This window comes from Pholcus phalangioides, unplaced genomic scaffold (genome assembly GCF_987345545.1).
Source record: "Pholcus phalangioides strain wild (caught in Gottingen) unplaced genomic scaffold, Ppha-v1.0 ptg000024l_1, whole genome shotgun sequence".
Lineage (NCBI taxonomy): Eukaryota > Metazoa > Arthropoda > Arachnida > Araneae > Pholcidae > Pholcus > Pholcus phalangioides.
The window spans coordinates 24,911,257-24,924,463 of record NW_028301616.1 but is presented as its reverse complement, the minus strand read 5'-3'; the positions used below and the strand labels follow the sequence as shown (position 1 = coordinate 24,924,463).

General features: G+C 31.7%; 1 protein-coding gene across 2 annotated transcripts in view; it reads left to right on the top strand.

Annotated features, from left to right (window-relative positions):
• LOC149069073 (HORMA domain-containing protein 1-like) overlaps window positions 1-13,207 on the top strand; it is a 64,606-nt gene that overhangs the window by 22,741 nt on the left and 28,658 nt on the right. For both annotated transcript variants that reach the window (XM_089250639.1, XM_089250638.1), the window contains exons 8-9: window positions 5,642-5,691; window positions 8,926-9,059. In XM_089250639.1, coding sequence (XP_089106765.1) covers window positions 5,642-5,691; window positions 8,926-9,059 — 184 coding nt within the window. The remainder of the gene's footprint in view (window positions 1-5,641; window positions 5,692-8,925; window positions 9,060-13,207) is intronic.

Sequence of the window (13,207 nt, the reverse complement as noted above, 5' to 3'; positions counted from 1 at the left end):
ATGTCCTTACTCATGTTCAAGCCAGAACATCTCTATCTGCTTGAAGTTACTGAGATCTTGGTAGAAAAGTTGACGCAGAAAATTGTGGGAATAATACGCACACGCCTCAATACAAACGCCACAAAAAAAGTTAATAACACAACACGAATTAATTCTTCGCTTTTATGCACAGCCCGTATGTGCCAACAATCAAATGTAAAACACAGAAGTAAAGTGAGCCGAGAAGGAGTTCACGAATCCCGATCATAGGTTGGGGGCAGGAGGAGGGGGGAGGGGGAAGGCAGAATCTTCCAGCGAACACAACCCCTCTGTTATAGAAGATTTTATTGATAGGGAAGGCCAATATATTAGAACTGACAATATTAGTAAAAACCTCTACCTACTTTTAAAAAGTTTTTTAATTATTTTGTTCTTTTTTAGATGGATGGCCACCATTACCATTTTCTTTTCGCGTACCCCCAGTTGGGAACCGCTGGCATAGAAGAACAAAGTAATAATAATAATCACCCCAGGCTGGAGCCCTAACAGTCACATCGTTGTAGGACCATAGTGACAACCTGACATCGATAACTTATAAAACATAATAATTTCATCTATTTTAATAATTTTGATTCTTTCTAACACCCATGTTACGAATAACATGGCAAGAAATGCTATATGGGCTTGATATAAGCTGTGATTTTAACAAGTCATAAGCAGTGAGGCAGTTGCTTCCTGAAATTGTTACAGAAAAGCAGCCATTACTACGGGAGAAATCAGTGCAAAGGTTGAATTTACAATTGATATATGCAGGACTTACAAAATTGCATGCAAGCAGCTTTCCGTGATCGCAGTGTGGAAGATTACATGAACATAGACAACAACGTTCAAACTGAACCTGACACAACAAATATCGACACTCTAATTGAAAATTTTAGAAAAAGTCAAAAAGAAGAGGATGAAGATGAGGTGTCATTTCAGAAAAAAGCAGCATAGGCTGAAGTTTTACACAGATGCTGTCAAAACCTTGAAAGGACTGCAGAAATTTTGATTTATAGCATAATGAGTCAGGCATTTTTTGTATGATTTCTGGAACGAAGCTGTTGACTGAAAGCCGGGCAGCAAAAGAGCGTGAACTGCACGCAGAAAACTGTTATTGACCACTGGCAAAAATAAAAAATAGTTTGTTTATAGTACTCTGTTTTTAATTTTTTACTCACTATTTGGCGATGCAAATAGTTAATGTATGTAATGGACTGTTGTATATAGTGTAATGCTGAAGTAAATGCAGTATGTGTATGTATTTTTAATAAATAATGTATCATATCAAGTGATTAATATTTAATAATTAACTATTACTTACCAATTAATAATTACTTTATTTGTTTTTCAATTATTTACTTTATTTTCAATTAATTTATTTTTATTTTATTTCAATTTTTTCAAGATTGTGACATATTTTTACTCATTATTTCAGTTGAACCTTTATTAAGTGGAAACCTGTGTTTAACGGAAAAAAAAAAATCTTGGTCTTTTGCAGTTCTGTTGAAGACAGGTTTTACTGTATTTATTCAATAACTGATAGCTTATTTCAGATCATACAACTGTATTAGTAAAATTTTTTAAGAATAAGATTACTATATAAAATTTCAGAAAATAATATTTTACATGCATAGTAACGATGTATAGACAGATCTGCTTGGTGCATTTCTGCTCATGGGGAATTTTAATTGTTTATCACTTTCACCTGCGATTATCCACAATTCCTAATTAAAGTCGGTAAATTTTATAAATATAAAATTACCACCTCTGTTCTCTTCATTTAATCAATTCAGTTTATTAGCTTGTGATGCATCCATGAGAGACATGCATTTTGACATAAAATTAAAATAAGTGTTGAAAGATTTTCTTTACACACATAATTATGTAATAAAACCAATATTACGATCAATTGTTTTAATGAAGAACTAATTTCATGTAGTGCACTGCGTAGAAAAAGAATGTAACAAATTTTACTGCATTTACTGTGCAAGCCTCAGAAGGAAGTGTTGTGATCTGGGGTTTTTCTACTAGGGTAAAAAATGAAGTGAATATTTGAATATTTTAGCATACATGATGCATTCACCTATGAAAGAAATGTTTTCTTCCTTAAAGACGAATATGTGACTCCAGAATGACAACATTTGTTTAAAACTATGAAAATTATGTTACCATAATTTCAATCACGAATATGCATGAAAGACTATTCCAGTGACACAATTTCATGTGGATACAGCCTCCTCACGGGTGGGGCATTACCCCCCAGCGTCAAAGGTGGAGTCCACTGATCTAATATATGTATGTATATGTTAATTGACATCATCATCATCGTGCCCCCAGACTTCCAAGTCTATCTCTGCCTATGAGTTCTCTCATAACTTCCAGCCCATTTATGGTAGGAAAGACAGGAAGAAAAACAGAAAAAGAAAGGGGAGAAGGGCCCATATTTTGCGGAATTTTCACTGAATTCCCCTATGCGAAACTGTCACTGAATTCCCCTATGCAGAACTGTCACTGAATTCCCCTATGCGGAACTGTCACTGAATGCTCATGATGACACTAGCCATTAGATGGTAACATACAGAGAAATGCTGTCACTTTCCACTCATAAATTTTCAATTTTGTCAATTTTCTTTACAAAATCTATCTATTTATATCCAGTTCTAATTTGTTGAGAATGAACTTTCAAAAATTTTGTATTTGAAAAGTTGAGATTAAAACCAACAATATACCTTTACTTTATATGCTTGTCCCCCCCCCCTCCCCAATGTGAATTCAAGATATGCTTGAAATGGTGAAATCTGTTTGATTTTTGAGGTTGTAGATGAGCTATTCAAGTTTCATTCATCAGAACTCGTTAATGAGAATCTCTGGAAGCAGAAAATAACATCATAGAAGTTTAAAGTCTTTTGTTGAGGCCATCAAATCAAATTTTAATGAAACAAATGTCTTTTTAACACAGTGACAACGCTATCAGAATAATTGAAGAAAATGACCTGAATGAGATTGAAATGGATCATTCATGAAGGGACACGTATACTTTTAAATAATTTAAAACCCTCTCTGTGTCTTTATACCTACAGTGAAATGCCTATATAATGTTATTAAAGGAGCCGGAAAAACATATTATAAAAGAGTTATCGATTTAGATGGCATATGTTAACACCATGGAAAGTGAATCAGGATCAGAGATTAATATCATTATATGGGAGATAATTGTTGTATAGAGGGTATTGTTATATAAAATTTTCTCTGTATATACAGTGTATCCTGTAAAGTCCTAATTCTGCCTTTTTCATCTCATCAACTTTTTGTCAGAGTTATGGTTCTAATTCAAAAAAAGCTCAAAATGTGTCCAAGAATCACTCTGTACCAGTTTCAAGAGTGAAAATACAGTGTATCATAAAATTAAAAAAAATAATCTAGATTTTTATACCAACAACCTGTTCTAAAGAACCCAGTTAAAAAATTGTTGCCCTGACTGTCCCGAAAACAAAAAAAAAATCCACATTTCTAAGTGCAATATTTGTTGATATATTTTTTTATTCAAAAATCGAAGAAAAGTTTGGGAAGAACAGCATAAATGTGAGAAAGAAGCATCTACTAGTTTATGTAATTCTTCCCCAACTTTCCTCCGATTTTTTGATTTAAATATTTCAGTGAATATTGCGCTTAGAAACTTCAGATAAAGGTAAAATTAGGACTTACCGGATACCCGGTACAGGGTTGCACGTTTTTCACGTGTGTTAGTTTTTAACATGTCAAAAACCTTAAATATTGCTTTTCAATGCAAAAATTCCCATTGGAAATACACATGCTAATTGGGCATGTAATGTTTAAAATGACTATGTTATACAAAGAATAAATACTTAATATGATAGTGAAAACATTTTCTACTCTCTATAGAATTATTTTGGACAAAATATACATATTTTTTCTTGCAAAATATACAATCTCAATAGAGCATAGCATAAAAGCTGAAGGAAAAATATGAAATGATTTGATATTCTTCAATTCAAGATAAATATTTCCAATTTTTTTTCAATTCCTTATATAAACATTGCTGTACTATTTTTATAACAGATAGATGCAGGGCTCCCACTCGTCCTACTTTTCCTACTTTTGTCCTACTTTCTCAGTTTTCTCCTACTTTTCTTACTTTTTTACCAAATCCTATTGACAAAATTTGTGTAATTGATTTTAATTGAGCAGAAAATTATTGATATATTGACAAATATTACAAATGTTGGAGAATGCAATTAATGATTCTGCCAAAGCCGAAATTGTATCATTTTTTAGGTAATTTGGAGGGGGGGGGGGGTGTATGTGGACCATTTGATTGATTAATTTTTCATTTGCTTAGTTTGAGGGTTCAACAAGTATAGTAGTCATTAAAAACTTCTGTCTGGATGGAAAAATAATTTTGTATTTATTACTTCATGGTCTTGGACAGTAACTTTCATCATTCAAAATTATGGTGCAAATAGGTGAAACAACAGTTTGCATTTCAAAGCAGTTGGATACATAGGCCTATTCTAGGTTTGGTGATTCTGATGCTACCCAATAGCATTCAGTTGTCTTCTGTATTTTTAAGGCATGAAGAAGCATAATCAATATTTACAATGCTCAGCAAAGAGCTAGAAATAGAGGTGCTCAATTTGTCAAAAATGATTACACTGGTATTGAACAGTAAAATATGAGCAAAACAGTAAAATTTAAAAAATGACAAACAACACAGTAAAACTATCTGGTTCACCTTGCCTTATTTACGTTGGATCTTGTAATTTACACATTTTGCATTGTGCTTTTGAAAGTGGTCTCGAAGGTGCGTCATTCTTAAAAAACTTACATCTTTGAAATTTGCTGTGCCTTGTCGAAGAGAGTCGACAAGCTCTTCACTTTGGAAAACTCCAAAAAAGAATGTGATATATGTGAGGAGACAGCAAAGAATTATCTGTGGTTGCTAGTGCACTGTTTTGGCCAAAAATTGGTTTTGTAACCAAGCCATTTGTCAGTTTGTTTTGGCTTGACTGAAGTAGTGCTAGAAAAAAAAAGTTAATTAAAAATTTTTTTTTTGCAAAAAAAATTTTTTTTAGGAATTTTTTCTATTATGCTATGATTATGTTGTCTAAGGGGGTTACCCTCCACCATCCTACTTTTTAGTCCTACGTTTTCTTACTTTTTCTCATATTTTGAGTGGGAGCCCTGTAGATGTTAAAAAAATCTTTTTCATCATATATGTAATGCTAATTTTAATTATATATATTCTTGACTATTTTATGTCAAAAAATTTGAAATTGTCAATTTTAATTGATATTTTATTTCAATTATTTGAATATATTAATGTTTAAAAATGGAAAAAAACATTGTAATATGAAAAAAAAAAAAAGTTTTTCATTGTGTTATATACCTATTGTGTTTAAAATATTATCCAAAAGCATTCAATTTAGTTTTTGATGGTAGAAAAACCTGTAATTAAACTAGTTTTTGATGTCAAAAACTCAACCCTTGTATTATGTGCCTAATACGTGTATGCAAGTTTCACTTTTACACATAAAAGAACCCCAATGTACCTTTGATTTCTTCATGATTTTTTATGTGATCAGTGCTTATTTTGAACTAGCCCATAGAAGAATTTATCATAAAGTTCAAGTACACAGATGGAAAACCAAGGTGAGGAAATTTTAATTTTTTTTAAAACGATTGTAAATTATGTAACTGCAAACTGTTGTAAAAGGTTTGCCTGTGTGTGATTCCATTGATTTTTGTTTATTATTTAAAAAACCATTGTTCTCTACACAACCAAAAGTTCTATCTAATACAGTTTAAGTAGCTGGGTTAACATACCAAATGTTGATAGCTCCTTGACCAGGAGATTCTGGATAAAGCGCAACTTAGGCTCCATGTAGGGAGGAGTGTGGGGGCAAATTTATATTTGCTGGTCATTTTAAACAAAATAATGTATACAATGTGACATGTAAAGAAAGAATTAACAGTGACGAGAATACAGAAGTAATGTCTGGATTAATAATAAAACATGATGACTGTGTGTGTTGAAACCTAATAACTGAAATGCCAATAATTGAAAGATTTATATGCAAGAGCTTGGAAAAAATTTAGACGTCAGTCATTATGAGAAGATTGGTCCAATTTTTTTTTACTTTTTTGGAACTTGGTGACCAGCGTTCCCTATAATATTATTTTTCATGTGTGAACCTAATTTTTCTGTTCAGGGTATGGCAATATGTCACAGCACCAAAGATTCATTTGATGAAGTCGTGTGGGAGTACTTTCACCTTGCCCAGCCATATATGCTCAGCTTAGAAGAATGTTGGAGGCGTTTTTCTCCTACTGCTAGACATGCTAACATAAATTTTTAAAATTTGATGCTATCCCCTCAGGCAGGGGTGGGAGGTTTTTGACGCATGGTAGTTTTTGACCATGGTTTAAACCAGTGATTCCCAACGTGGGCGTTAACGCCCCCTGGGGAGCGATGGAATGTTCAGGGGGGGGGGGGCGGTAGAAGCTACGGATATAGCATAGGATTCTATGGGTTAGATTGCGTTGGGGGCGCTGGGAAAAACAAATTTCTGAAGAAGGGGGCGATGGGACAAAAAAAGTTGGGAAACTATGGTTTAAACTACCACGTCAACACCCCCCCCCCCCCCCCCCGCCCATCATAAACCTTTGTCAAAAACCTTAAATATTGCTTTTCAGTATAAAAATTCCCATTGAAAATACACACATTGATTGCATGTAATGTTTAAAGTTACTGTTATGTGAAGAATAAATACTTAATATGATTGTAAAATAATTTTCTGTTCATACAAAGAATTGTTTTGGACAATATATGGACAGCTTTTATATAAAAGGAACCAAGCGCCATTAAATCAAAATGGAGAAAAAGCTATTTAAAGTTATCTTCGATTCAATTATCTCTTCAGTTTGGTAGTTGGTTTAAGTGCACACAGACGGCATCACAGCCTATATGCCACTTGGTTCCATTTGCCATTAAATCAAAATGGAGAAAAAGCTATTTAAAGTTATCTTCGATTCAATTATCTCTTCAGTTTGGTAGTTGGTTTAAGTGCACACAGACGGCATCACAGCCTATATGCCACTTGGTTCTATTTAGATAAAAAATCCCACCTCTTTCAATAGTTCAGATGTTTCTAGGTATATCTCAAAAATGTTAAAAATGGCACTTGGTTCTCCTTTTATATAAAAGTCGTCCACAATTTGGATAGAGCATAGAATGAACACTTGAGGGGGAAAAAACTATGGAACTATTTGATATTCTTCAATTCAAGATGATTCTTGATCTCCCAAAATTTCTTCAACTGCTTAAATATGCATATTGATATAAACTTTATGCTGTACCCTTTTTGAAAGTTATTTTATGCCATATATGTTATATTGATTTCTGTTATTAAATTTTCTAGATAATCACTAATACTTAGAACGATACCCTTATTGTGCATAACATTAGAATATATCTGGCAATAAAAATACTAAATTGTAAGACTAAAATGTCCTTTAATATGGCATTGCTGATTACATATGATGATGTTTAAAAAACCTCCTGTAACTTATTTTAAGTGCAAAAGTAAGAATGACAACACTGACAAAATAAGTTTTTGACTTTTAATACTGAGTAAGTTTCTGAGGTCAAAAACCTAGCCCTGTGATCTCCTATCGCACATATTTTGAATAAAGAGTTCTATTTCGCTTAGTAAATTGAACACAGGTAATCAGTTGTTTCGATGAAATGGACCATAAAATTATAAAAATTCAAAATTGCAAGTTATAATTAATATTATTTTAATTATTGTAATAAATTCATGTTTAAAAATAAAATAGTGTAATATGCAAAACAGGAAGGTTTCTCATCATGTTATCAACCTATTGTGCTGAAAATATTATCCAAAAGCATTCATTTTTCTTTACACTCGTCATGTCAAAAACTTAGCCCTGCCCTCAGGTTTTAATTTAGTAATCGTATATTTCCAATTTTTTAGATGCCGTGGGAAGTTGGCATTTGCCATGCTCTGTTATATGTAGAAGTTTGTTGTGGAAAGTTGAGATTAATGTCAAATTTATGCACAGTAATTGTCGTATTTAGCCACAAATGACTCTAAATGGTTCTAGTTTAATGATACCTATTTCATGTTTGTCTATTATTTCCTTTTTTATTTTTATTTTATGTTTTACATGCTTAGAGAATGCATGTGGTGAAAATTAGTTGAGCATTTTTTAATGATTTTTTTTTTTTTTAATGTTTTATTTATTTTTTAATTTTGAATGTGAAAAAAACCCCCACTCAACACTTCAACAAATGCTAAATCACTTTGGAACTGAACATTCTGCTTGAATTTCTCAGCAGCTTATAATGTTACGTATGTGTTTGAGCTACTTTTGCAAAAACAGTTTTTTTTACTCAAATAACTTTGATTCCATGATAGAAACTAATATAGGGAATAAAGATTTCAAAAGCTTTGATATGAAGAGATCAGAGAATTCTATCTTTGGGGCCATTCAAGTATTATGTCATCATTGATGGGGGGGGGGGGGGTTTCGATTTGCAGACTTTTGATGACTAGGGGGGAGGGGGGGGGAGTTTGGATAATGCTTACATCATCAACCACTCTTTATGAAAATATGAGTTAGGATTCAGAGGGGCAGAGCTGATGACGAAATTTTGCTGACAATTGGGGGGAAGGGGGGTCAGCGTTTTGCTGACTTTTGCTGACAGGGGGGGGGGAGTCAAAAATGACTAAAAATTTGCTTATGTAATACTTGAACGGCCCCTTTGTTATATGTATAAATATAAAGAATCAGTTTATTTTTTATTACAAATTTTTCTTTGAACAGTTAGATTCTGCATCACAAGATTATTTGCTTTTCTAGCTTATCAGTGTCCTATGAAGGCTGCATAGACACCATCAAATCAAATTTCAGAAGACTTGAAATCCTGAAATCATTTCTTAAACCACTACCTAACAAAGGGAAAATATTCATCATTGTACTCTACAATGATGAAAGTAAGTATAAAACATGCTGCAGTCAAGTGCCCATACTTGGGGCAGTGGCCTAACGTGGAAAAATTTATGGCTTTTTGTTTTAATAAGTTAGTAACCCTGACACTTGTTGCAAACCATGTTTAAAGCAGGCCATCATGTTTATTTGTTATTGTGTTAACATTTCATGATAGTTTAAGTTGTGTAGAACATGTTTTGGTTGAGCAGAAGTTTTTCATGTGTTTTCCCGAAAATCGAAGTTTCTTTTAATGAAGTACACACTAAGATTTGCATCGCAGTTACATTTAGGCATGAGGGTTTCTCTGATTTTCGGCAATATTAGGTAATGCCTTTCCTATAAAACACGGGTTAAATTTTTTTTCATCACCATTATTGCTAGCTACACAGCTCAGCTTGAAGAGAAAAAAGTCAAAATGACATTTAAACTTGGGACATTGCCATATGTTATGCGTATTACATAGAATTACAAATTAATTACATAGTAATGGTCATAGATGCTAGTTCAGAAGGACAGCTGTTCGCAATCCATTTTATGGGTAAAACAGATGTGTTCTCTCATTTCCTGATGATTATATTGATGAAGTTTCAATAAATGAGATAAATAGATTTTTGTGAAACCTCTTAGCATCTTCCGAGATCACTGCACTTTTGTTCTCTAGCTTTTGAAACATTTCAGTGTTTTGTTATTTGGTGGTATGTGTGTCAGCCAAAGTCACTACACACATTAACGATCATGTTCAAGTTTTTTTACTTAAAGGTGTTCTAGTTCAAGTTTTTCTAGTTTTTCCATTTCCTAAGTTAAATTGCTTCTTTTTTGAATAAGTACTGTGATGTGTGATATTTTCTTACCAGAGAATTTATTCTGTGATTTTGTCATAAAGGTTGTGACATTATTTTTTATGAATAAAATGATTTCTGAAATATTTTCAATCTGGGATTGTCTTAGGGCTTCTTTCTAAAAAGCTTTAACTGGTCCAAAGTTAAAACTAAGGCACTTAAATTTGGAAAAACATACAAAAACTATACTGCTCCAAGTTAGGGTACCCGCGCTTAACTTGGGCCAAACGTCATTTTATTTTTTCTAGGTACTAAATGTACAAAGGGCCTAGACACCCTTCAGAATGTGTTTTTTTTTTTAAATTTTAATGTTTCCTTGAGGGGTTGATTTTTCAGTGCAAAGTTCAGAATAGACCCAAGTATAGGCACTTGACTATACACATTTATTTTTTTGCATAGTTATGAACTTGTTACAATTTTTTATTTTGTTTATTACTTTGGAAATCAGAAGAGCATCATAATGTAGATCAGTGGTTTGTAACCTGGGTCGTTTTAGAATGAGACTTCAAGTGAAAATAAAGTAAAAGGGGGAACTATGAAAAATAGTTGAGAAATCCGCAAACAATTTATTGAAAAAATTCTACATTTCAGTGCAATAACATCCACATTTCAAGGTGCAGTAGTAGATTATACAACAGGTGTTCTGATGCAACTGTATGAAATTTCTTTGCTTCATGAAATAGGTTGAAGTTGATTTTAGTCAAAAAAGAAAAATATTGAAAGAGCTGCTCAAATTTTATTATACTATATATATATATATATATATATGATTGACGAAAATGCCAATGTGCCAATGCGGGGGGGGGGGGGGGGGGAGAATCGTAGGTATTAAAAGTAATGTAGTAGCAGTGCCATCTAGTGGTGATACAGAGAAATAAAAGAATATAATATGAAAACTTATGTTACATACTCAAACACTATGAAACAATATGTGAAAGCACAGTTAATAGAAGGGAGGAATGTTCGTAACTGTTAAAAAAATATTCATTTATGTAATTTTTCCTTAATAAAAAATTGTACTTGTATCACATCATATTGAAGCTCTTCAAACAGGTCAAAAACACATGCATTAGAGAGCGTTATGATTGCATTAAGACAGACCAAATTAATTTCTTCATGAACAAAAACAGTTGCATCAACTATAATTTGACATTATTCATGAGACAGAGCTGGACATATCTCCAAAAATTTACATGCTGTTCATTCATGGTGACTTACAATAATGCATGCCCAAAAAATATTACTAAATATTGTTACTGGATTTACTTATTTTATTGTAAAAATAATTTCTCATTGTTAAAAAGAACACACAAAATAGCTTCATGTAATAGTTATTCACATAATTATTAAAAAAAAATCACTATGAGAACACATATTTATACATATAAAATAACATGTCCTGACTGATTAACTCGGTGAAAACAAAGTTTGTGCCTAACAATTTGCCCATAGAAATGTACAGTTCTGTGTCTAAATATTGGGTTTAAAGATTTAAAAAAAAGGATAGAGAGCTCACACATCTAAAGATGAAAAAAGAATTTTAGAATTTTTTCTTTCATTAATTTTGGAATTATCTCTTATTTTAATTTTGGAATTATCTCTTATTTCAATTTTAGAATTATCTCTTATTTTAATTCTGGAATCACCGCTTTCATTAATTTTGGAATTATCACTTTCATCAATCTGAAATTATCTTTCATTAATGCTGGAATTATTGCTTTCCTGAATGCTGGAATTATTGCTTTCCTGAATGCTGGAATTATTGCTTTCCTGAATGCTGGAATTATTGCTTTCCTGAATGCTGGATTATTGCTTTCCTGAATGCTGGAATTATTGCTTTCCTGAATGCTGGAATTATTGCTTTCCTTAATTCTAGAATCATCTTTCATTTATTCTCAAATGATCTCCCATTAATTCTAGAATCATCTTTCATTTATTCTCAAATGATCTCCCATTAATTCTAGAATCATCTTTCATTTATTCTCAAATGATCTCCCATTAATTCTGGAGTTATTGCTTTTAATTATTTTGGAATTATCACTTCATTTAATGCTGAAATTACCTCTTTCTTGATTTTAGAATTATCTCTTCCATTATTTCTATAACTTTTCTTTCATTAATTTGGAATTATTTCTTTAATTAATTCTAGAATGTTTCTTTCATCAATTTTGGAATTATCACTTTCATTAATGCTGAAATTATTTCCTTCATTGATTCTGAAATTATTTCTTTCATTAATTTTATTATCTCTTTCATTAATTTTGGAATTATCTCTTTCCTTCATTCTGGAATTACCTTTCATTAATTTTATTATCTCTTTCATTAATTTTATTATCTCTTTCATTAATTTTGGAATGATCACTTTTATCAATGCTGAAATTATCTCTTACATTAATTCTAAAATATTCTCTTACATTAATTCTAAAATATTCTCTTACATTAATTCTAAAATATTCTCTTTCATTAATTCTGGAATCATCTTTCATTAATTCTGGAATTATCTTTCATTAATTCTGGAATTATCTCTCATTAATTCTGGAATTATCTCTCATTAATTTTGGAATTATCTCATCGATGCTGAAATTATTTCTTTCACTTATTGTTTTAAATGCCTGTGGATGTCATAAGAAAATAACGGGGAATTGTGTTTGTTTTCACTGAGTCACGTGATCTTCCGTTGAAAGATGTTGGGGCTGCCTAACAAAGTTATTCTGGATTAGGGAATCTTCCGGATTATAGATCCACTTTTGTTTATTTCCCAAGTTTTCGTATTTAAAGCAGTAATAAACCCCTTTCAGCACCTTGATTCATATTTTCTTTTGCAAAAAAAATTAATAAAGCAATATATATGCATATAGTAGCAGATAGTTTAATTAAAACTAGTATTTCCAATTAACATTACATTACTACTTATCCATAGAAGAGGAAAAAAACTTTATTCTTTAAAAAAAATTTTAGTCATTGCTCAGATCCAAAAAAAAAATAATTTTTTTCTGAAGATCGTAAATGGTTGATTTTCCAATTCCATGTTTTTCAAACAACATTTATATTGGTGTTCCGCATCCTAGCTTTTTCAAAATTTCAACGTTTTCATGTATACACTTCTTGAAACATCATGTTTTCTTTTGCAGCTTGTGTGTGTCACATCACTTGGCGTTTGCAGTATTTTTTAAAATTCACTTAGATAATCATAGAAAAAGTAAAGCGCTGGATAAGTTATAAAACATTAAGGTTAACTGTACAGTGCAGAGAAATTAAATGAAGAAAGAAAAGTTCTTTTGATCAAAGCTGACTTTATGTCTAATCACATTCAT